Raw genomic sequence first — 24,953 nt, 5'->3', positions numbered from 1 at the left:
ACAGACGCCCACACTGAGAAAATAAAGAAACAGCATGTCAGCAAACGGCAGTGTATTTCACCACAGAGCACAGAGCCAAGGCACTGGGAAACAAACAAAAAAAAAAATACAGCAGAAGACCTCCCTCTTTTCATCTTCTGACTCCATTCTGCGCGACCATTAAAGCCTGCTGCCTGTTGGTTTCTTTAACTTTGTTCTCCAGATTTTTTCCTATTCTGGTTGTCTTCTCTCCAGTGCAATGAACTTACAAAACAACTTGTGTGAGTGGGAAAGGTAGGTTAGTTTTACGACAAATTTTACAGCAATTTTACAGTTACAGTGGTACTGTTAGACAGAGTGGTTTTGTATTGTAAGGTTACCACATTACACACAGTGACAGTCACATACTTACAGTATTCTATGTACAATATGTATAAACATGAACAGAAAGGACTTTAGTTACAATGTAAAACACACACAAATACTTACAAATGACACAGTTTATACAGTAAGAATAAAAAGGAGTGTGGAAGTGCTTATGATTAGCCTCAAGGGGATCTTCAGGGTGGTGGTGGGGGGGGGGGGGGGGAGTGGCCCAGCTGTGTCCTGTGCTGCGTACCAGAATGTACATCGTGAAATGTTGGGAATAAGAAATCAACATTTGCGTTTAAAACATCTGAAAGAGGTGAATTGAGGAAAAGGGGGAGGATATGGACTAAACCGGTCATCTCAGAAAAATAAAGATCTAGTCAACAATTTAACCACCATCATAAATCAGTGCCAGGAAATAATATAGCTGCAACTAGTGGTTATTTTTTTTTTTTTTTTTTTACAAAGGACCATCAGTTATGAATAATCTATTGATCAAATTAAAACCTTATTCAAGTGACTTTGGCCACCGTGGAGCAACAAACTGTGAACACAATCCTAACATACGCCTAGTGATTACCTCTGATGTTAGCTGGAAACAACAAATCCACAATCTTTACCACGTCTGCTCGTTTAATGCATTACGTTTCTGCCATTAGATAAGCTCATAAGAGAAAGAGAAAGTGAACAGCTCCTAATTAGAGGTCAATGTGTCTGTATTACAGCATGGTAGTGCCATTATTGGTACAGAAATAAAACAATAAATAGGGAGGGTGGGGTGTATGGGGGAAAAAAAACATAATGAATGAAGAATAGTGCTTATTGTTTTTTTTTCATTTTTTCAGCTCCGATTTTGCGTTTCTGTCCTTTTTTTTCTTTTTACCCATAATGGCCTTTTAACACCAATCAACTAATGATCTCAACCAACTCCTGGGGCTATTATCAGACACTTTAGCTGCTACACCCCCCTATGCAAGTGTAAACTGGCTCTGTTAAAGACATTTGTTAAGGAAATGCAGATAAAAAGCGTATCATTTGTATATAATTTTTTTTTTTTAATCACTAATCTTCTAAGCACAGTGCTAACCTGACTTCCACAGAAGTTCAAGATGTCTGCTGGCTGTATCTTACAAAGTGATGTTTACAGTTCAACCCTGTCTGTACTGTCCTGTTCTCTTCACATTTAGTGCACAAAAAGGACAGAAACAAGTAGCGTTCCCAGAACTCTTTGTGTATAGGGGGTATTTATTATACGTCTCAGGTTAAGTAATTGCTGTTCTTGTACTTTGACTGGTGGGAAACAGAAGAAGACATGTGGATGGACAACAGGAGCTGTGTGTGTTTCAACTAGAGTCTCTTAATATAGAGTCGACTGTTTCTGCTTTAGAAGGAGGAGACCAATAATCTGTCTATTGTGCCCGACAGAAGAGTACAGAAGTAGGATAAAGACTTGTTATCTGCAGCTGCTCATCTCTTGTATGACGGCAGAGGAGGAGAGGTAAAGATAGAAGAAGGAATGCAGTGAACCAAAAGAGGGAGTCATCTCTTTCCTCTGTTGAAGTTCACTGACAGGAACACTTGTGCAACCTTATCACATAACACAGCATATGACCAGTCTGAGCCCAAACCCTCAGCCCTCTCCTCCATCACGTGTACATCAAGATAAGGCATTCTTCTTCTACTCGCTCTAAACTGCCCTTTTTCTTTTTGCCTTTTTCTGTCTTCCCTGTTTCTCTTTACGCAGTTTGAGCTTTAACCGGCAGCAGTCTGACTTCGTTTAGTGACACGGTTGTCATTTAAAAAAAAAAAAACTATATACATTTGAGAAAAAACACACTTTCAGTGCTAAGGTTGTGTGTTGTCGGTGCTTTTCTCTCCTTTTTAAAAAAAAAAGCATTTTCTAACTTGTGTATGAAGGAAAACATACTTGAGAGCTAAAAGAAGAAAGGTAACTGTCTTTTCAGCACACACACACATTTATACAGGTTAGATGGAGGGTCTCGTCCACAGTGACCCTCACAGTTTCCACAGAATCAGAGTCGTGTTAAATCCACAGGTCAGTGTTAACATGCTCTCATGGGCTGTAGTGTCAGATGAAAGCAGGCCTGATCTGTAGTCCTCCGGGCCTGCATCCATGGCATCTTTTCACAGTTTCAATGATGTTTGCAGAGTGAAGGTCACTGCAGCATGATATCTTTGAGGTTTTCCTGCAGGATGGTGTCCTTGACGGCATGGAAGACAAAACGGATATTTTCTGTGTCTATGGCGGTGGTGAAGTGGTGGAACAGTGGCTTCCCCCGGTTTCTCCTCTTACTGCTGAACGACTGCACCAAGAACGCCTGGATGGTGGAGCAGAGCGGAGACACAGAGAGTTACAGTCTGCTTTTGAAAAGTTATCTGATTTCTTAGAAGTCATCCTGAACAGGAGGAACCCAGCAGCTGTTATCAGGGAGGGTGACTAGACAAATCCTGGTTCGCTTAGACAGTTTGTTTCTGGTAAAAAGTCCACCTCTGGTGACCAGGTTCATAATCGGATTGTTTACATGTGCATGACCTCACAGATGTTGGGTGATAGACTTGACAGTAGAGATACAAATTCAAAATTCATATACAGACATTTCCATCTTTAAGACATGTGACATTCTGAATATTGATTTAGCAATTGACTTCCTGAAAAGGAAGTGTATTCACTCCCTCTGGATTTGTTGCTCTCGGATCTGTACTCATGGTGGATGGGACGGCGATTCCTTTAGCTTGTTTATGTTTTAGAACTTAATTTAACTGTTGTTGTTTTTGTTGAGTAAACCCCTCCCTGTCCAACCATTAGCTCTGCCGCCCCATGGGGGAAGTGAGACATCCCTGCCCACTACGGGAAGCTGCGACTATTAGTATCATAATGGAGTGTCTTCACAAGATGACATCTGAAAGAGAACTAAAAGACTTTCCATCCTAAGAAAGAACAGGACAGGAGGGTCGTGTGGAGACAGGAGGGGAGGGGGAGCTTAAAAAAGAACTTTTATTTTCCATCTGAAAGTCGCATAGTAAGCCTTTTTATGCATGTAAACATGTATGTTTTGTAAAAGTTTAGACACATTTGAATTGAAAGGAAAGGCTGTCACAGCAGGGTCTTTTCTCCCCTCATTAAAATGTTGTAACTTTAATGGTTTCAAACAGGAAGCTTCGTTTGGAATCACTTCACAAAGAGCCTGTAAGAAATGTCTTTGCAGCATCTCAGTCATCAGTGTAGGGATGAGAGGTGAAATGTTTTGAGAAATATCAGCAGATCTATTTACCTTTTAGATTAAACTTTGAATCCCAAGTATTGAAATGACCTGCTTTAGTTTGTAAATAAATAGTTTAACAAAGAGTTCTCTGTAAAATTACCTGGCATAACATTTGTTATGAATCGGCTCTGTACAAAGATTGATTGATTTGGTTTAATAGATGTTAATATAATCATTGATTTAATTAGTAATAAAATATGACACAGCATCAAAACAATTTATGACTGTAGAGCTACAGTTTATTAAATTGCTCTAAAGTTAATATCACTTTTGGATAATGACTTTCTCAGTGAATGCTGAGTGTTAACAGCCAGTAACCCTGAAAGTAAAGTAGCTGCTGTTTTTTCACGACAACTCCGGAATTATTGTTTTTGCATGTTTGTAGTATTTCTCAAATGACGCAGCCACATCTGCTTCCTTTTAATCGGTCATGACATGTTTCTTCCTGCCTCTTTTACGTCACTCTGAGTTCCAGTTGTTTATTTAACGGCGATAAAGACACACAGACATTATTGACTTTGTTATCTATGTTTGGAGCTGTTGTACAGTCAAAGTCAGCATTTAATGATGAAACTACTTCATGTCTGTGTGAGAGGCAAGCTGTAATTTCATTTAGTTTGCAACAATTCTAATAACCAGCAGCATCATTCCTCTTTAAATCTGTAAGTGTATTGCTGTGTGCTAATGGTCATATGATCTGCATTTAGGGCAAGGAGAGTTTTTTTTCTGAAATGTTGCAATAATGCGCCTTTGTAAGATCATTTTGACTTCAGTTTAATGTTTTTAAGACCTTAGAGAATATTTGTTGCTGCTATAATAAAGTAGAGATCAGGAATGTTGCTATAATAACAACATTACTGCTCTATCAATATCCAAATGTCAAGATGAGAAACATTTCTATCACACAAAGAGACGCTTACGGCAGAAATTATGAAGTTATTATTACTTTGATGGTTTTGTCATCGGAGAGAGAGAGAGAGAGGATCCTTAGACATGCTTTAAAAGTATTAAATGAAATATAATGTGAAGGGAATACCAAAAGGTTTACGTTTGTATGGGAGAAGAGAAGAAGAAGAAATCTAAAGCAAAACAAACTCAAGAAAAACAATTGAGAAACAGGTGAAAGCTCAAGTGGAGCCACAAGGAAACTTCCACACAAGGAGCGAGGGTTGAAGGGGATTGGTCAAATAAAGAGGCGGAGACAGAAATGATCGACCTAATGGGAAGGTGAAAGTGATTAGACGGATGAAAACAATCACACACAGGAGAAGAAACATCGGAGGGAAGTAAACTACAACAAAGGGGAAAGTGACAAAGTAGAACAGCACAAGATAAAAGAACAAACAAAGTGAAATAAATATATCAACATGGATGAAATGACTCTTTTTTGATCACTTTTGTACTCATTTTTTTAATTTATATTTTCAGATGCAGCAACCTACTGCGACACACACTTGCTGCCATTTCTTAATTAATGAGGCGACGCATGCGAGCTAGTTCAGGCAGTCAACTCGAGCTGCACTGATCACACTCGACATGCCTCATTATCCACAATCTCCTGACAACACTCTCCTTCCAAATGGCAGTCTACATAAGCTGCAAGATTTGCGATCTCTCCCTCTGCTCTTTCATCGCCAGACCTGACCTGCAACAGGACTGCACTCTTGCGGTACAGGTTCCTGGTTTGAATCCCTTAAGCACAGGGGCCTTTCTGTGTGGAGTTTGTGAACGCTCTCCCTGTGCATGCATGTCGTCTCTCTTGGTGCTCAGTCCAAAGACATGCTTCTTAGGTTTATTAGCAAATCTAGATGTCCTGTAAATGTGAGGGTGAGTGTAAATGTTTGATTGTCTCTATACATCAGCACTGTGATTGACTGGCAACCTGTCCAGGGTGTACCCGCCTCTCACCCAATGAAAGCTGGGGTGGGCTCCAGCCCCCTGTGACCCTGAGCGGGATAGGCGGTATAGATAATGGTTGGTGCAAGAAAGCATAGTTAGCTCATGTACAGCAGACAGGAAACACTATGACCAAACATCTTACAGCTGCTGCTTCATGCAGATAGTGTTGTTAACATTCAATGTGTATGTGTACCTGTACGTCCTCTAGCCTGCGGGGGTCTCCTCTGAACTCGGGGAAGTTCTTGCGGATGTCCACCGTGCGGATCTTTTCCACCAGCAGGTCTGTTTTGTTGAGGAAGAGGATGATGGAGACGTTAAGGAAGAGCCTGTTGTTGACAATCGCTTCAAAGATGTTCATGCTCTCCACCAATCGGTTTGTCGCCCGATTCTCCATCAAGACCTGGAACACAAACACAACAACAACTATTGTCTCTGGGGGAGTTTTTTTTTTTGTTCCAGGTTTTTAATCTGTGCACCAATTATGGATTCAGTCGTCATCATATGACTGTCGATTTGAACTGCAGCCACGGCAGAGGGAACAATCAAGTTTCCACAACACAAAGAGAGCTTTGTGTAAATCTCAGATGTTCTCCCTCTCTGATCTTTTTGGTGCATTTCCTAACCCTGCAGGTCAGGTGATTAATGATCAGGCTGTGTGGCTAACCTTTAAATATCACAGCCTTACATGATGAGAAATGTTGGGTGCGCTTACCTGATCGTACTCGGACGATGAAACCATGAAGAGTATCGACGTGATCCCGTCGAAACACTGGAACCACTTCTGCCTCTGCGATCTCTGACCTCCGACGTCCACCATCTTGAAAGGAATCTTCTTGATGACAAAGTCGTGCTCGACGATGCCTTTAGTGGCTTTTCTTGCAAACAGAATGTCCTGCTTGCTTGGAATATAGTTCTGAAAAAAAGAAGGAGAGATACATTGTTTTTTTTTTTTACTGTGAGGTGAAGAAAAATAAAGTTGACTCAAAATTGAACTCATCACTGTGACTCACCGGTTGACCAATAAGATCCAAGTTATCCAGGAAGTACTTCACTGACTCACTCTGCAGGGAAAAAGAAGAATAAGAATCATTACACATGGGAAACTGAGTCATTTCTTTTTTACATCAATCCAACTTAAAAGCCCCAAATAATCACATTAAAGCCCTTCATTTGATTATTGGAACAATTTCATTTATTGTATTTCATCTCTTCTTAATTCAATTGTCATGGTTTCTGTCATGCTGCAGTTATTGATTTAATAAAACATCAATGTGGACTCTCTCTCAAACCTGCTAGAAAGAACAGAAACCATGCGACCAACCACACATTTAATCTTCTCATTTGTTTTCTTGGAAAATAAATTCCCCCTTTTAATCTCTATCATACGGACAGGCTTCATCAACAGTCCAGTATTTTAAACTAGGTCCCTGTTTCATAATCACATCTTGTCAACATCTTTGCATAGCAACACAGAAAGTGGCATGAACCTGGAAACAGACATTTAAGCTGCACTTTTCAATATTTAGATTTTAACAACACATCAAACGTCTATGTGAAAGGAGCCTCTTGTAGTTCTTAACACACAGAGAGTTATGAGCCATGACTGAGCATTTCTTTCTGTCTCTAGCAGGCAGAGAGAATATGCAGCCAGTTGGTAAACAAAGTGGAGCACTTCACTAAAGTGTACTAAAGAGAAACCAAAATAACACCGCATATATTCAAGTGTGTTCATTAAGTGGGCAGAAAACCCACTTTGATTGTTTCTCCCGTGTCTGCTGAATGTTTAGGGCTGATTGCTCGCACGTTTGCCATCACAACTTCATAAAGTAATAATATGTCACTGTTCTGCTGTGTTTGCCAAGTACTCCAAAACTATTTATGCAGCTTTACAATTAATGACAGGAACAAGGACATGCTTATTTTATTATTGATTCCAGTCATATGTTTGCAATAATATTTACAATAATGACAGACAGCACCTTAATCAGAAGGAAATCTACTAAAATCACAAAAAGCTACACATCTTATTCACGTCTTATTATTTTATCTGCTGATCGTCTGCGTGCACTGACCTAGACTGAACCACACTCTGTAACTTGTTTTAATCCGTTCTGATGCTAAAAACAAACTAAGGCCAGCCCAACAAGTGTCCTGATTGTTGCTTCCAATGAAGCATTTCAGAATTAATTTGTCAAAGAGTTTTGATGTTTCAATGAAGTTTAGATTCTGTAATGTATTTTCCTGTAAATTTAGGCTTTATTATTGACTGGATGATGATATGTATGCACCGTCATTCAGTTTAATGTATCAAAAATGTCATTAACTGCAAATAAAAAGAAAATGTATTATATCCTACTATTGCTAACTTACATTAGCTAATAAAACTTAATGAGCTGATCTGTAGCAACACAAAGTTAAAGCTCTTGTCATGAACTTCTGGTTTTCGTCAATTTTGGGCTATTTATGGGCTGTAACACGTGTGACATTTCACCAATCAGAAAGTGTTGTGGGCGGGACATTAGACAGAGTGGTGAGTGAAAACAGACCCAGAGGGAGATACACACCTGCAGCGAAGCCAAAGTAGCACACTTTTGAATAAATGAATGTTAATGTTGATTGGTAAAAAAAAAAAAAAAACCTGCTTAAATGATAATTGGCCAAATTCTGAATATCAGCCTCTGATAATCTGCCAAGCCGATAATCGGTCAACCCCTAACAGATAGTAAACAATACATTTTACACATACGTTCATCTAAAACAGTGGGAGGAGGCAGGGACTCTTTTCGTTTCAGGGCCTGAGTCCAGTTCCTTTTCTTTCTGTTTATTTGTGAATATCAATAAGCAGACTTTCTAAGCCTGTAATCCATCACAGTGAACATCAAGTCTGATTTCATTCTTGACAATGCTAAGCTAGCGTTGAGCTGTAATTTGGTATTTAACTGCATACTGTTCAGAAATAAATGGAAACCAGTGGGAGTTTCCAGCAGCAAAGGAGTTCACAATTTTAAATCACAGCAACAGGACTTACACTGAACGTTTGCCTGTGGGTAAAGTGTACGTGAAGTAAAAAAGGAAAAACTAAAATCTTAACTTCTTTATTCTCATGATTCCTGATTATTCATATTTGAAATAAAAAAGTAAATCTCTCCCTTCCTCTCTCTGTCTTAAACACACATACACAAAAACACGCATGCACACACGCACACAACAGGAAACAGCTGTGTGTGTGAAAACAGAGGATAGAGACATGGGGGAGGGAGGGATAAGCAAGTTGGACAGAACAAAGTTACAAAGTCATTTTGAGAGTCCCATTAACGAACATAAACACATTTAAACTAAAATATAGAAGTATTCCTTTTAACCCACTAGAAAAAAAACTCCTGTCAAACTTGGCAGATTTCCAGTTTGTTTCAGAGTGATCCGACAGAATCAGAGAAATCTCCCTTTTCACGTGGTTGCAAATGAAATTTCCTTCAGTCCTGACATGTCGCACAACAACCAGGAAACGAGACCCTTGTGCTGGTGAGATTTGACCCTGCGACCCCACCACTGACCTACAGTTTCGCCGCAGGAGGAAACACAAAGCCGAGGTCTCTAATTGGCTGAGCTGGACGTGAACAGGGTGAGGGGCTGAACGGAGGGAAAAGCAGGGAGAGGGGGAATTCCCATAGATGAAGGGATATGCAAACACAGACAGAGACACACATGCTAGTTCACACATGTACACACACAGATGATTCCCACAGACACTAAAACTGCAAATCAGCATTAAATCAAACAAACAGATGCTTCAAAATCAAACTAGATATCAGAATCATTTCCTTTTTATTACACAAAGGATGAGCTTAAGTCCCTTGTTCAGATTTTTATCTAGTACAATGGTTAAGTATAGCTGTGTGTGTGTGTGTGTGTGTGTGTGTGTGTTCGGTTGAGTAAGGCTGGAGGAATGTCTCCATTCATGGCGTGTATGAGCAGATTAGGGGCTTTATCACAGCAAAGACCTGAGTAAGCTAACATTCTGCAGTGAGTGTGTTTGTCTGTGAGTATGCGTGTGTGTGTGTGTGTGTGTGTGTGTGTGTGTGTGTGTGTGACACCACAGGTATTTGTTTGCCTCTTGTGTACTGTGTTTACCACAATTGTTGCAGTTCTCAATAAAAAGTATTTAAAATGTGAAAAAAAAAAAGGTTGAAATATTATTCACAGTGCTTGTTTTATCCATCCCAAATTCCAACATTCAAACAGTAAATTCACAAGGAAAGATGCAATAAATTGTTATGCATTTAAAACAGCATATACAGTCTTGGTTGTTAAATTGAAGAAAAAAAAAACATTCAGGAAAGTTTTCTGATGTCACTGTGCATCAACCACGAGTTAACAAATCTTCAATCGATAATTTTCCATCAACTTTCCTCTTTTTTTTTTTTATCAATAAATCTAAACTTCAGAGCAAAGATGTAATCTATGATTATAAACTTCAATTTAAATCTAATCTCTCAATTTATTTCTTAAATTTGACAAGAAATCCGTATGATCCAAAATTTCCCCCTAAAATGTTCAAAGTGGAAACTGAATGTATCACAGGACCATCAGATGGTTAACTCTGATTGGTTCAAACATAAGGCGTGTTGTCACAGGTTTGGTCATCATATCATTCAGTGTTGATGAACATTGTATTGCCAGGATATCAGCAGAAATCTTTAACATCATTAAAGGAAAATCAATGACAACTGAATGTATTTTGAAGAGAAAACACAATAAATCAAAGATGACTACAAAACTATGACTCAATCTTTCAGCCATTCTGTTTGCACTCATTTTGTGTAATGAGGCATTCACTGCATTAAAATTCAGCGACCATTTCCGTGGGAACAGTGATGTCGAAACTGCGAGAAATGATTGTAACAACATCCGTCATCTATTGAACAACTTTTTAAACTTTGTAACAAAAAAAGGAAAGTTGCTCTATACATACAGTACATATGATATTTCTATTTGGTTGCTCTGGAAACAATGTTTGTTCCATAACACACACACTCACACACATATATCGTACCACACACTGAGAGGAAGCTAGCAAAGAAGAACTGTGAAAAAGGGAAACAAAACGAAACCCAGACACAGGAATTTACAGAAAAAGATTTTTCCACTCACTCAACACTGAACATTAAATATTGTATATATGCACTATAGCCAATACAGCAGACTACCAGGCGGTAAGCTCATCTAGTCGACCACATGTGGGAAGTGTGTGTGTGTGTGTGTGTGTGTGTGTGTGTGTGTGTGTGTGTGTGTGTGTGTGTGTGTGTGTGTGTGTGTGTGTGTGTGTGTGTGTGTGTGTGTGTGTGTGTGTGTGTGTGTGTCTAGCATCTATAGCTTCTGTACGTCTTTGTGGGGCTTCAAAGTTCCCTTTACAGTAAACTTGTACCTCCTTTAATCAGGATGCATGTGTGGCTGGAGACAACAGCAGCAGTTTGCTGTCACAGCAGGACATACAGTCTGTTTTCGTAAAGCAGAGGAGGTCTTTTTGGTGTGCGTATATCCTACATCAAACTGTGTGTTATCTGGGTGTGGTGGTAACACGGAGAAGCCTGCGAGTAAACAAAATTCTTGCATGTATCGGCTTTTGGTTTATATTTCTCTCAGCTATCTCCTTCTGTCTCTCTCTCCCCCTCCCTCCTCTCTCTCTCTTTTTTTTTTTTTTATGTCTTTCTATCTTTCCTGGCTCTCCTTGTCAGCCTGTGGCCCAGATCCAGCCGTGCCTGGGAAAAGCTGACAGTGGTATCCCCGGAAAACCTCTCAGAGAGCAGTGAGAGAGAGAAGGAGGAGGAGGAGGAGGAGGAGGAGATATAACTCACATTCACTTCACAGTTGACATTTTGTTTTTTCTTCCTTTGAAAGGATACGGCTGATGTTACTGTATATTTTTCTTCTTTCTCGTCAACAAATCTAATGTTAAACAAAACCCACTAATACGTTATCCCATTTCTCCCTGAAGCCTGTTTCTACTAACTGAATTTATTAACGGCAAGAAAACCTTCATACCAGCCTGTATACTTTAAATTTCATGAGCAACAAAAGAGTAAATAGTTCATATTTGGGGACTTTTTCCACCCACAGAGCTGCAAAGGGATCCTTGTATTTAAAAACTTAGTTTTACTCATATCAGATGAACTTTTGATTGTCAGTATACAGAAAACTTGCATATCAAGACACAAGTGCAGGTTCATTTTGCATAAACAAAAGAATACACAGATTGTGCACAACTTGAAGTTCTTTTAGCTCTGTTTTTAGTCTCCACCACCTTATGTTGGAAAATCTGGCCTTTATTCCCTATATGCTCCACGACTCTAACCACTAACTGTCTGCAGTTTGGTGTTTTGTACAGTTAGTTTTTTCTTCAGAGCCTGCTGGTCAAAGCGAAACCAAAGTTAAGTGCTTCACAACCAAAACAATGTGCTGAAAGATGCTACATTTGCGCCTATCTAATCAAAAGTTAACAAAGATAGTAACTTCTGAATAAGCAATGATGCTAGCTTACACAATAACAATGTGCCTCTGCTGCCGTTTTCAAAGTAACTAAACATCTCTCTGTCTATTAAGAATGTACACTTCAGATATCTTTATTGTCACTGTACTAGTACAATGAAACTGTTGAAGCAGTAATTAATGACAGACGTTTTGGTAAGAGAATAGTGTACTATAGAAATTGAAGATAGACGAGGAAAAAGTGCTATGCTTATGGAGCTAATTTAGTTTTACCTATGACCTGGGCCCAGTTTTTCAAATAATGTAATCTGGATCAGAATGATCTGGATAGGATTAAATCTCAAAATTGGGTATTTCAAAAGCAGAGATGAGATCCTGATCCTACAAAAGTGAGATACGGATTTGGTAATCCAATCCTGCCCAGAATCCAGATCAAATGTTGATTTTGGGTATTTCAAAACTCTAAAATGGAGATTAGGATTGGTTTGGTGCTAAAAAAAAAAATCAGGATTATCCTGATCCCACTGGAAGGGTGGATTCAAGGTGGCTGTAGAGACATGTAGGACACATGACACATATTTAATCATTCTTCTATTCACTGCTTGCATAGTAAAGCAACACAGACCATACCAAAACAATATCCATTCTAAATTAAATAATTAAACATAAAATATTTATAACTAGAATTAGAAAAACTAGATGCAAAAACAATCATTTTACATTTCTTCCTCAGAAACTGTAATGCCAGCATCTTTCAGGCTCTCTTTGCGAATACAAAACTTTGTTTCCCTCTGTTGAAGCAAAGTCAGTCTCATCTGCTGACAAAAAAGTATTTTGACCTTTTTTTTTTATCCCAATGAGAAATGTATTTATTATTTATTTATTGTTTATTTTTTACAGGGGCAGTGCGCAATTAAATTTAAATTCACCAGAGTTAGCTAGTAGCTAATATGCATCTATTGTCCATGGGCAGGTAAACAAATAATACATAGCAGGAAGTACATGACCTTAAATAACAGAATTTGTTATTATAAAAAAATCTATTTGTGTAACATTACATACTGTGTTAATGAAATGTATTACTTTGACCGACAGATGCTGGCCTATTCAAAGACTGCAAATCTAGATTCTTTAATCCTGATCTTGGGGTATCTGGAACAGAATGATCCTATCTGAAAAATCTACAAGATCACAGATTTCAACTTCTGAAGAAAACTTTCTGGACTGTATATTTAAAGGTGTAGGTTTCAGGGAGTACAACATCAGTACGTTTTAAGCTTCCCATCAGATATTTCTCAGACGTGTGAAAGAGCAACTCAGTTAGATGTCGGCGCCTGGGGCATACTGCCGAAAATGTCAATTGACAAACATTGTTGAGAATATAAATCTGCTGAAAAAGTCTTCCTCAGTGTGCCAGAAAAACGATATTGAGCAAGGACAACAGAACCACAGGAACAGCTTTACTCATGTTGTGCGACATTCAATCCAAACGCTTCCACATTTTGAAATACTTGGGTCAACTTCAGCCAGTAGAACAGGGAGGCTCAGTGATGTGTTTGAAAAAAAAAAAGATTTTATACAACAATCGAGCTCTTGAGAAGAGAGAAATAAGCTTCACCAGGCTCTGAATACACTGATCATTCTTTAACTTATTGTAGGTTTTGGTATAAAATGGAATTTGCTCACAATAAGGCAAATAGAGAATATCACCAGCTTAATCCTTTAAGCCTGAAAGAAGTCTGAAAGCCTGTGCAGCTGTACCATAGTAGCTTTATCATATAGGGACTCCAGATAAGATGAGGCAGTCTGACCTGGAGCTGTGGGCTGATGTCTAACATACACACACTTACAGTATGTTAAGTGAGAGAGAGGGACCAAAGTGGCTTCTGTCTGACTCCAGATTGTTTTGTCACTGATAAATGTGTAACAAGGAGGTCAGAGGTCAAACGTACAGCCCTGAAGACAAAGTCAATCTGCATTCTCACATCCAAAACAGAGCTAATAAACTACTTCGGCCAACACAAACCCTCCTGATGAGAAAACCAGCTGCAGTGAGACATTCAACATGTTGACATTATGGTTGCTGATTATTCATGACATTCTGTTCAACCATTAAGTGTCGCTGACAATCTGTCTGCTCTTTCACAGCAGATTTGTAGACTCTCGTAGAGTTGCTTGTGATGTGAAGTGGTTCTCAAGCTGCTCTGCTGTTCATAAAACCACAAGAAAGTGCTGCTATAAAAAATACTATTTGTTTGGCTCTCTTTGTAGAGAGGATGATTTGCTTAGACAACTGGCGAGAAAAGAAAAGGGGATCTGTTTGTGTGCCTGGATGAACAGATACTTGGATAGTTTAGCTGCTACATTTTTTTTGTTCACTTTCTGTTTAAGTGACCTAACATGTCAGGTCTGAATAGAGACGCTATGATCTAACATCTAAGACCTGCCAAGGCAGGTTAAAGCTCCAGTGAGGCATTTTTTGGTGCCCCCCTTTGGACAAAGCACTTCTTTTTATCTTGTCCTGTACATGTGTTCAAAGTGTTTTACAACAAAAATCATATACTGCTGTCTTTTAACAGTCAACAATAACACTCTGTGTGAATCTTTCAGTGGAAAATGCAAAAGAAAACCAGTCTTAGCAGCGTGCTCTTACACTGACTTTGGTTTGCAGGAACTTAAAATAACTGCACAGAAAGAATCAGTCTTCTCCCTGAGAGCCTTGCCATCTTTTGTAGGTAATTAAAAAGTAATTACTATTAATTTTTTACATGTTTCAAAACTAGCTAAAACAACTTCTCAGAGGAGCTTTTAGTATCTAGATGTCGACATTTTTCTGGGTAACTTCAGAAAGTATCTGTTTAAACCTGCATGTATTGATTCGTATTGATACAAGCAGTTATCTAAACACTGACACACTGTCCCCGTATGAAATGATATGGGAAAATGTGTTAGCCAACAATGGCACTCATTCTGATGTTCTTTGTCTATCGTCTGTGAAGCCTGTGAGTAATCTATGATCGATGATGACTCCTGGTCAGTGAATAAACAGCAGGCTGACTTTGAAAGCGGACAGTCCTGGGAGGATTTAGCTGAAGAGTCTCACTTAGAAGATCGATTTTATAAGGATTTTGTGTCAATCAATGTTGAGTGATTAGATACCTTAGACCTAAACTTTTTAGCATGTGACCCCCAAATTAAGGGTGCCATAGATCGCGGACCCCCACTGTCCCTGGAGGTGGCTATGGCATATAACGTAGCGCATAGCCCCACACAAGCACTCATAGGCCTATCCAAACACTGTTAACACATTAGAACGACACAAAAGAATAAAACTCCCTTAAAAACCATACAACTATTTTATACAGTAATTCATTGTAAGGAAAGGCTTGAAGCAGAATACAAGTAATGTCCATGTGTAGACCTAAGCACTGAGTGGACATACAAAACTTAATAAACAGACACACAAGGAAGGCATCTAGTGCAGTGGTTCTCAACTGGTGGGTCGTGGAATCATTTTAAGTGGGTCGCCAAAGTGTGCCTGAGGGGAAAAAAAGTGTCAAATAGTCTCAAAATCACTTTTAAAACATGTTTGTTTCGCTTCATTTCTTTGTTCTGTAATATGTTTTGTTCCATCTGAGGTCACAAAACAGCACACGTTTTCATAAAACAACTCTCATTGGTTGAGAAACATCTGAAACTTTGGTCGTGATTTCTTATTAAGGAGATGGTGGTGGGTCCTGAAACTAGACCAGTTGAGAACCACTGATCTAGTGAGCCCCTCTTGGTAGCTCTTGACCCCCCCAGAAGGTCTCGACCCCTGCTTTGGGAACCACTGCCTTAGACCACTCCACGACTAGTTCAAGAACTTTTTAGAGATGGTTTGCTACTGCTAAAATGAAATTTAAAAAAGTCTTATATATCATCTCAGAGTATATGAGACTGGATTATCCAAAAAATCCTCTTATGTCCCAGTCATTCATCCACCCACGTTATCCTCATCCAAGTGTGTTGTTCTGGCTAGCTTTCCATCACACAGAGCTTTAGAATTAAATCCAGATGAACCAAAAATCTGAATGTGAAACTTGAAGGAAAAATAACTTGAGATATTTTCTGCTTAAAGGCACATAAATTTGGGAAAGTTATTGGTGAAGGGGCAAATTTACTCACCAGTTGGAACTCGGAGCGCCTTGTGTACGCCTCCTGTATGCCCGTGTCTGCCCACAGTGCGTTCAGTGCCATCACGTACAGCTGAAACTCACTTGGCTCGACCCCCGAGCCGCCCACTCGCCCCTCCCACGACATCACCAGCATGCCCTGCTTCTCGTTCTCACAGCTCTGCCAGCTGATGCCCAGTTTGTCCCGTGCATCCACTAGCACACGCATTCCCTGCAGGAAAAACAAAACAAAAAAAAGCACACTCAGAACCCCCACAAAGGCTGAAAGTGGCGCAGTGATAAAACAGCTGCTTTCTAACATCAGCAATATTCCGCGACCACACAGAGGAAGAAAAAAAAAAGAAATGTATACTGCATGTGTTAAGTCCTGGAAAAATGTCAACACTGCGTCTAGCAAGCGTACACAAACACATTCTGAGATGTGTGTTTGCTGGTGGGTTTACTAAGAAGAAGCATGTGGAGTGATCTCTGTAGGAGGTCGCCTCCTGAGTGATCAAACTAACCGACACAGAGCGAGGGAGAGAAAGATATTGAATGTTTCAAATCTGGGTCCCCTTTTCTGTCGCTTTGATTTAATTAGACTTTTTAAAAAGGGCTTTTATCTGCTTATAAAGCAGGCTGAAAATAACACTGATGCCTCTACTCAACCTACAAAAGGCAAACAAGACCATTAACACAAGGCTGATCATTTCGATACGTTTCATTTTAATGCTGCTGCATGGTAAGCGTTTTTTTATTTTCCCCAGCAAAGATTCACAGTGACTGATAAGTTCGACTGTTCAAAGAAATCAGGATACGATATTTTTCTCTGAAAACACTATTTACATATGTAAAGAACAAGATAGACAGGTACAACTTTGTTCACAGCGGGCGCCAAATTCAATGCAGACCAAAGCACATTTGGTTACAGGAGCCTTAAAAGCATCTTTTTTTCCCCTCTTGTCGTGTTCAGCATACCATGATTTGTTTTTCAGCATATTTAGTTTGTCACACAACTAGATTCATCACATCAGGGACAACTGGTTTAGAGCATCTCAAACATAAAGAATACATAAAAGATAGCATCAGATCAAAATAAAACACATGTCATATGAAAGTTAAAATGTGGAATAAAGTCTGACATCAATACTGATAAAAAAAAGTTACAATGAATATGAATAACAATACAAATCTTGCTCTTTCTGTTATTTGTGGCTTCATATTGCCACTATTCTAAACCTACATTTTTGAGTCTATTTGTCACTTGTTGAACTTATTGGCCTAATACTTTACTCCTGTGTAAATAATGTTAAACAGCATCTTAAAGTTCAAAGTCTGCTTGATTATCAGAGCATGTTTGCTTCATTTATTGAGCCAAACAACAGAGGCCTCAGCAGCAAACACGCACAGAGAACTTCTTAGTGTTTCAAAGGTCACTATAGGTTAAAGGGATGTGAGCATATCTGTGTGTGTGTCTCAGTGAGTCACAGTCAAGTCTACTCAAGTTTATTTGCATAGCTTAATAATATCACATACAGAGAGCTTAAAAAGACCCACAACAGGAACAGCTGCAACCCGAGCTCAGCCCTGTCTCTACAAAGACGGGAAAAAAAAAAATCCTCTGAAGCATGGAATAAATCTGGAAGACATCTCAGACAGGAAACTCAAAGAGAGAATCCCCTGTTTTAAGACAGATGCAACAGGCGGTGTGGGTGTGAAAAGTCAATTACAAAAACATAAAAGCAAAATGTGAAGGAATAATTTCTCACTAACACAGCTCCTATGGCAGATTGGTGTGTGTGTGTGTGTGTGTGTGTGTGTGTGTGTGTGTGTGTGTGTGTGTGTGTGTTCAGTCTGATTAGGTATGACTAAGTGTGTCTGATCCCTCATTTGAGACTTTTTGTCAGAATTGCCTGATCTTTGTTTTTGCAGTTTGAATGAGTAAGACTGACAAATCAAAACTAATGCTGAACACAAAGAAACACATGTAACCGCCGTAAAGAGACACACATGCAGAGAGAACTGCAGCATGATGTGTGTAGTAACAAATCAAACTAACAGAGAGTCACAGTGAGCACGCTCTGAGTCACATGCACTCATGTAATCATCTACATTTCTCCTGTCTGAGAGCAAACCTGAACCTCATCTCTTTACTACTCTGTCTATTTGTTGCATAACCATCTCTCTCCGTAGGCCTGCATGTTTGTATGTTTGTTTGTTCCCGGCTGGTTAGAGCTACAACGACTAGTCTATTTATAGGTTAGTTGACTGTAGCGATCCAATGATTGTAAAAAATCAGGGCAGATTCCGATACTGATGTTTTTTCCCATCAACTCTTAGTTATTCTTCGGGCCTATTTTTTCAAACGAGCTGTGGGATTTGAGGTATTTAAATTGTTGTTAGTAGTCCCTCCTTTGGAAATGTCACTGGAACATGTCACAGACTGCATATCGTGGATGTTTCCCAGAAACTGTAATACCCCCACTCTGCCGACATTTTCTCTCACATTTGACCATAAACAAATCAGAGATGACTTCTTCTGTCCTTCAAAAAACTTTGAAACAACAGTTAGGTGTAGGCTGCTTCATTGTCATTTGACAGATGCCCCATTGGCTGTTAAGGCTTCTAAAAAAAGCATGTTTGTATGTTGCGTTGTCTCACAGTTTTGTACATGATTAAATATGGGGATATTGTTGCAAATTTTCAGACACTCACTGAAGGAGGATATCCATAGTGTTAAACTCCAGCCCTAGCCCTTTGACATAATTATAGGGACAGGGCAAACTTAATTTCTCAGAGATGGGGTTGTGCACCAAATTGTTCGCAAGAAAGAGACAATATTAGTTTGGACTATTATTAAAGAAGAATCAGATGAGACATGGACAGAAGAGGTTTTTCTACAGCTATGTGTCCCTATCAGGGAACTTCTGCAGGAGTTTACTGTCCTTTTTAAGCAATACAATATATTAGTCAAATGGTAAAGAGTCATGGACAAAATGTTGGCTCTTGGTATTTGTCTCATGTGTCACTGACCCTCTGTAGTATCTGACCATGTGGGGCGACAAACACATAAGAATCTGATGTCTTTACCCTGACAGTCTTCACAATTGCAGATGGTGAGGGACACAAAACAGTTCTGTTTCAATAACCATTATTGTTCATAATGAAGTAGCTCCATTCCTGTATTAACATTGTCAATCTTTTGACAGAACATGCAGCAAAAAACGTTCAAAATACAACAAATGAAATATTTTACAAGTTGGTCGTTCCCTGGCTCTGTTACAACGAGCATTTCGTTTCTTGGGTAATATTCAATCACCACAGTACGAGTTGAAATCAGAAAATGTTTAATTGGAAAATGTAAGCCCTTATCTTTGTTTTAAAAGGTTCCAACTCTGCTGAATTTGCCAGTATAAGCTTATAGATAATGTAGCGTATATGAAACTGACAGCATGGAATAAGAGGGTTTATTTAATCTTAACACTAAAACCAGATGGATACAGGGTCTGAAGAAATCTGCAAATTGCACTATTTGTATAGGACAAACTGTTCAAACTGTGTTTTTGGTTATCCCCTAGTTTGAGAACACATACACTTTGTAAAGCTTCAATGAGAGACAAAGGAGGACAACCAGAGAAATGGAGATTAAAAAATGTTTTCAATCAAACCTCGACTTGATGTACAAGTCTTGACATGAGTTTATTAGTTTAATTTTGACCCTGAGAAATAAATAATCCAGCTTTCACAAGGAGTAGAGCAGAGGTGTCTGTTAGTGGAGGTATAATTTCTGAGATTCAGAGAGCAGGACCACACCTGAACTCAACCTGTGTTATTTACTTTTATAATCTGTATTCTGTATGTTCTTTCAGGATTCATCCCTGCTTCCTTCCTGCTTGGCTCTCTCCCCCAATTATTAAATTCCCATGAAAGAGGACGGTTAGAGGGATTTCCCTTCACCTGGCGGGTGAGTTTAATCCTCCAACAATATCCCAAATCCCAGATAGCGCTGTTCAGTCTACATCCAACTTACTCCAATTTACTCTCGTGACTTGTTGAATCATCGTTGCAGTGTTTCTTTGAAAATTAAAGCACATCACTATTTTCTTTATGCACACCTGTGTTTGTTTTTATTCTATATATTTTAAGAAATCTCACATTAGAGTCACTTTAGTGCTGCAAAGGTGGACTTCGATCAATATGATGTTTCCAAAGATACCAAACATGCCGGGTGTTGTTATACAAAGTATTCAAGTATTTTTATCTGATGGGATGGAACAGTCATAAAGACATTAAAGTCTTGTTGTAACATATATTACTCTGTGGGAAAGTCATAAAATATACAGCAGCTTCTAGTGGAAAATATCTGATACAGACTGTAAGACTGGGTTGATGAAAAACTCATCATCAGAACAATTGTGATTAGGCATTTTCCACGTAAATTAACTAAATATTATCTCTGGTTCTTTGTTGAAAATGTGAGGTTTTGCTGTTTATCTTTGTCTTATGTGACTGTAAAATTAAACGTCTTTTTGGTTTTATGCTGTTGGTGTATAAATTGAAATATGTGATTACCCGGGTAATCCATCAAAACGTAAAGTCAGGGGTAACATTATATTAAACACTGTTAGACAGTGTGAAGAAGAATGATTTCAACAACCTTTAAGCCACATGACAAAATGGGAAAATGTTTATTAAGACTACGGTTTAATACTCAACAAAACAATTATCCTAAACTGTTAAGACAATTTCTTAGTTTTTATTGTGTGTCCGTCACTGGTTTCATTTAGTCAAGAACTAAGCTTTCCTTCATTTTTTTCAGTTAACATTTCACACATTCTGAAACATTCAACCAGACAAATACCAGATATAAATTGAGACCTGGAAAACAGAGATTGCCATGTTATTGCTATTTTCAGAAAGGACTATTTCATGTCCCAAAGGAGTATCAAGTTTTCCAGAAAGCCATCAATTTAAGAGATAGAAATAATCTCTTCGTCATTGTGTGATGATGTTTAATATAACAATACACTGAATTATTTGGAGGGTTGGGCCATTAGTTTAACAAAAAAGGCTGAAATTATTTTTCACAATATTTTTTCAGACTATAAAATATTTGGATTAAATTAATTAAATAATTAATCTTTGCAACTGTGACTTGCAACTCTATTAGTAATACAGTATGTAGTGTAAAAAAGAGGGTTGAACAAGGCTTTCCAGGAATGTGGTACACTTTTCTTAAAATCCATCTAATAAGTGCACTTCTTGATATCTCTTACTACAAGCATATCGTGTGATTTCTTGCTAATTTGGCGTCTCCTATTTCCTTCTGCACATGATGCATTGTGTATTTTTCAGGGGGATAAGTAGTGATGAAATGCATGTATTGAAGGGGGAGCTCCTGTTCGTGATGGATGTGACCCGAGACAGGCACCCCACTGTATTTTGGAATGGGGGGGGGGGGGCTATTGTACACCAATGCCTTGTCTGTGCAGAAGTGCAGTTCTTATCATCCTTGTCTGGGCTGTGTGGCACTCAGGGCGGATGTGCTCATCCCTCAGGAATAGTCTGGTATTGTTAGCTGGTGAAGGAGGCCCAGCCATGACAGCAAACAAAGGGACTGCGCACACACTATAGACGCGCGCACACACTATAGACGCACACACACACACACACACACACCAGACTTCAGGGTAAAAATATGTACTATGTCAACAAACCTCTTTGTGTGTTTGAGTTAGTATGAGTGAGTTCACCTCAACTATTTAATACATGTCAGAATAAGGGCAGCAAATAATGTATTTCACATTTTTGATTAGTATGCTGGTTGTTTTCTCCATTAATCAACAATTGTTTGTCACAAATGCTAATTGCCATTTCCCATAGTTCTAGCAGATTTGTCTTGTTGGCTCGAACACTTGAAAATCTGAGTATAGCCCAAAATATCAGTTTTCCAATACTCAAGGTTGAGAAAAGCACCATCAATACTCTACAGAAGCTGACACTTGTAAATCTTTGCAATATTTGATAAGAAACAACTTTAATGGTGATGGGGTCGTTCTCTGTTACTAATTAACTTTTCGTCTATCGATTCTGGTTGAAGCTCAAGAAGTAGGCTATAGGCTAGTCTAATTGATTAATTGACTAATTTCTCTCAGGTCAACATGTCACTTAATGTCAGTGTCTTAAACGTCTTTTAATACGATAATTTAAATAAGATAGTAAGGAGAAGTTTCCAACCGCTTAAATATTATATTAATTAATTAAAAAGCCGGAAACAGGAGAGGACAACACAAATTACAAATCTGGAAGTAAACTTTGGACGCATGGCTGTGAAGTTTGTCTGAAGGGAATGCCTAATGGTAGGTTATTTATTTCCATCAAACCTTGTTCTTACCTTCAGGATATTCTCATAGATGGTGTCCCGGAAATCCAGAAGTGCTTTTTTATCAAACTCCTGCCCGTTAATGATGCGCATCTGTTTGAGGAATGTGGACTTTCCGCTCTCTCCGGCCCCGAGCAGGAGGATCTTCACCCGCCGGCGGACAGCTCTCCTCTCCCTGGCGAGCATGGCGTCTATCTCCCGGCTCCTTCTCCGAGCTTCCCGCTCCTGCGCCGCGTCCCTCTCCCGGCTCCCCTCCTTGCTGCTGCCCGGGTCACGGCTGGCCTCAGCCGGGAGCAGGCAGCGGCTCAGGGTGCGGACCACTCCCGACATGGCGAGTCGTGGGTAAAAAGTTCACCGAAACTTCGGTGGAAAAATGTTCATTATAGGATGCGACCTCTGGGGTGGAAAAGACCCAGTCCAGTTGCATCCAGTTGACAAAGAGCACGTTTACAGCGGATAATTAGATCAAATCTACATCTAGTTTAATGAGGGACGCCGTTATCTAGTCTCCAAAAGGGCAGACAACCCGAGTCCATCTTGGTTGGACCGCGCCGTCAACAAATATCTGTCTGGATGAAGAGGAAACAAAAGGCGAAATGTTCAAAAAGTTTTAAAGTTCAACGTTTTTTAGTCTTCGCACGGACCTTAAAGGAAAGATTTTAACTTTAGCAGAAGTCTAACAATCCAAAGTAAGTAAAAAAAAAAAGGACGGTACTATATTAAGCCTCGAACAGTGGTGCAGCCCATTTGAACTCTCCATGCACAGCCAGCGGGTTTGTGAACTTGAGCAGCGGAGAGAGAGAGGAGCTTCTCCGGGCGGAGGAGGGACGGTCTGACGGGAGGGCGCCGGTGCTTTTCCGGGGATCATCGTCAGGGGGCGCCCGCGGACATATTCATAAGGAAGTGACCTCTGGAAGTGACACTACTGCAAAACTGACCCAAACATAAAATTTACATTGTATTTTAATAGTGAACCCCAAGCTGCCAAAGACACAGACACCCTATCAAAAATACTGAGTAAAAGTTATTCTGTTTTGAGATGTAACAGATTAAAAGCTCAATAGATAGAGGGTCTCCGTGTGGCCTACAGTTCATAAAAGACTTAATACTAAAAGAGTTATGTTCTTCTGAGCAAATAAACACAAATGTATCCGACCACAACTCAAAAATACTCTGGACCTTGATATATTTCTGAGCTCTGCACCTCTACAGAACAGATTTATGTGGATATCTATAGCACAGATTTTCTTAGTCAAATTTAATTTTCATTAACTTTCTGTTTTTAGATATGGAAAGAATTTAGCCAATATGTCTTCTCACTGTTGTTTTTCATAATAATACTAAGTGAACTTTTTTTTCCCTTATCTTAAAAACATCCTCAGCTTTTACTTTTTTCCACATTTGTTGAGTAAAAACTGTCAAAAACTTCTCCTGAGATTCACCCTGCCTCCTATTTACTGTGTTTTTGGATTACACTATAACAAACACACTGAAATGTCAAGGTAGGCAAACCTAGATTAAGACATTGCCTTCAAGATAATATAGTAATAAGGTTACCTAGCTAGATAATGCTGTGGATCATCAATGCAGGAGGCTTGAGTGTGAGCAGAAGTGCAGACTAACCAGGTGTTTATTCTAACCATAAACTCAAATATAGTAGGCGATAACAGACGGTATGGACCCTTAGTACAGCCTCTGTGATCAGATGTCAGCATGTGGTTCTGACAACAGCAGGAACTTGATGGAAACTGTCTCTTTGTAAACCCTGACCTATTCATACAACTAATAACAAACTTCGTCAAAACTCACAACATTGAACACTTCTGCACTAATAAACACTTGGTATCTTCCAGAATTTGTGTAGTTAAATGTGTAGTTGAACGCCACAGAAAAATAATCACTGTGTTAAATGGAAGCATGCGACATGCATAAAATACCCCAGTACTTCCTGTACAAAAATCATACATTACATTTATCATGCAATATTTATTCCAATTATATATATATGTATATACTGTATATATATGTAAATAGGCCTATTGCACTTTTACATACGCAAATCATTGTGTATCAACAATCTATACATTGTATAACAACAAGAGTATTAGGAATCAATAGTTCCTCAGACTGGGGTGGTTCTTGTCAGGTCTGAATGAGATCAAATCAGTGGAGAGCAGGACCAGGATTATTAAAAGGTTAAGAAAGAGTACATAGTGACAAAAAGGCTTGAACTATATGAATCCGCAAGCTGGTTCCTGAAGTTTTCTTTTCATCATCACTTTTTATCATGTCTCCACACATTCTCTATTCCTCTGTCAAACAACCTGACAAGTCCATGTCTGTACAAAAGCAGTCCGTGTCCCTGGAACTCTTTAGATTCTCACCAAGCAAAGGCACCAG

At 39.1% G+C, this 24,953-nt stretch overlaps 1 protein-coding gene across 1 annotated transcript; it reads right to left on the bottom strand.

Moving 5' to 3' along the window:
- Positions 1-37: 37 nt before the first annotated feature.
- Positions 38-23,385, bottom strand: gna12a (guanine nucleotide binding protein (G protein) alpha 12a). Its single transcript, XM_061055551.1, has 6 exons — positions 22,566-23,385; positions 16,185-16,403; positions 6,542-6,592; positions 6,244-6,444; positions 5,725-5,931; positions 38-2,687 (listed from the first exon to the last, which is right to left on the bottom strand). Exons 1-6 carry the CDS (start codon positions 22,881-22,883, stop codon positions 2,526-2,528), a joined length of 1,158 nt encoding a protein of 385 aa, XP_060911534.1. The 5' UTR covers positions 22,884-23,385; the 3' UTR covers positions 38-2,525.
- Positions 23,386-24,953: the final 1,568 nt, after the last annotated feature.

The sequence above is a fragment of the Labrus mixtus genome, chromosome 2, assembly GCF_963584025.1.
Source record: "Labrus mixtus chromosome 2, fLabMix1.1, whole genome shotgun sequence".
Classification (NCBI taxonomy): domain Eukaryota; kingdom Metazoa; phylum Chordata; class Actinopteri; order Labriformes; family Labridae; genus Labrus; species Labrus mixtus.
The sequence above is the reverse complement of the archived record's forward strand: the minus strand, read 5'-3'. Positions and strand labels throughout refer to the sequence as shown.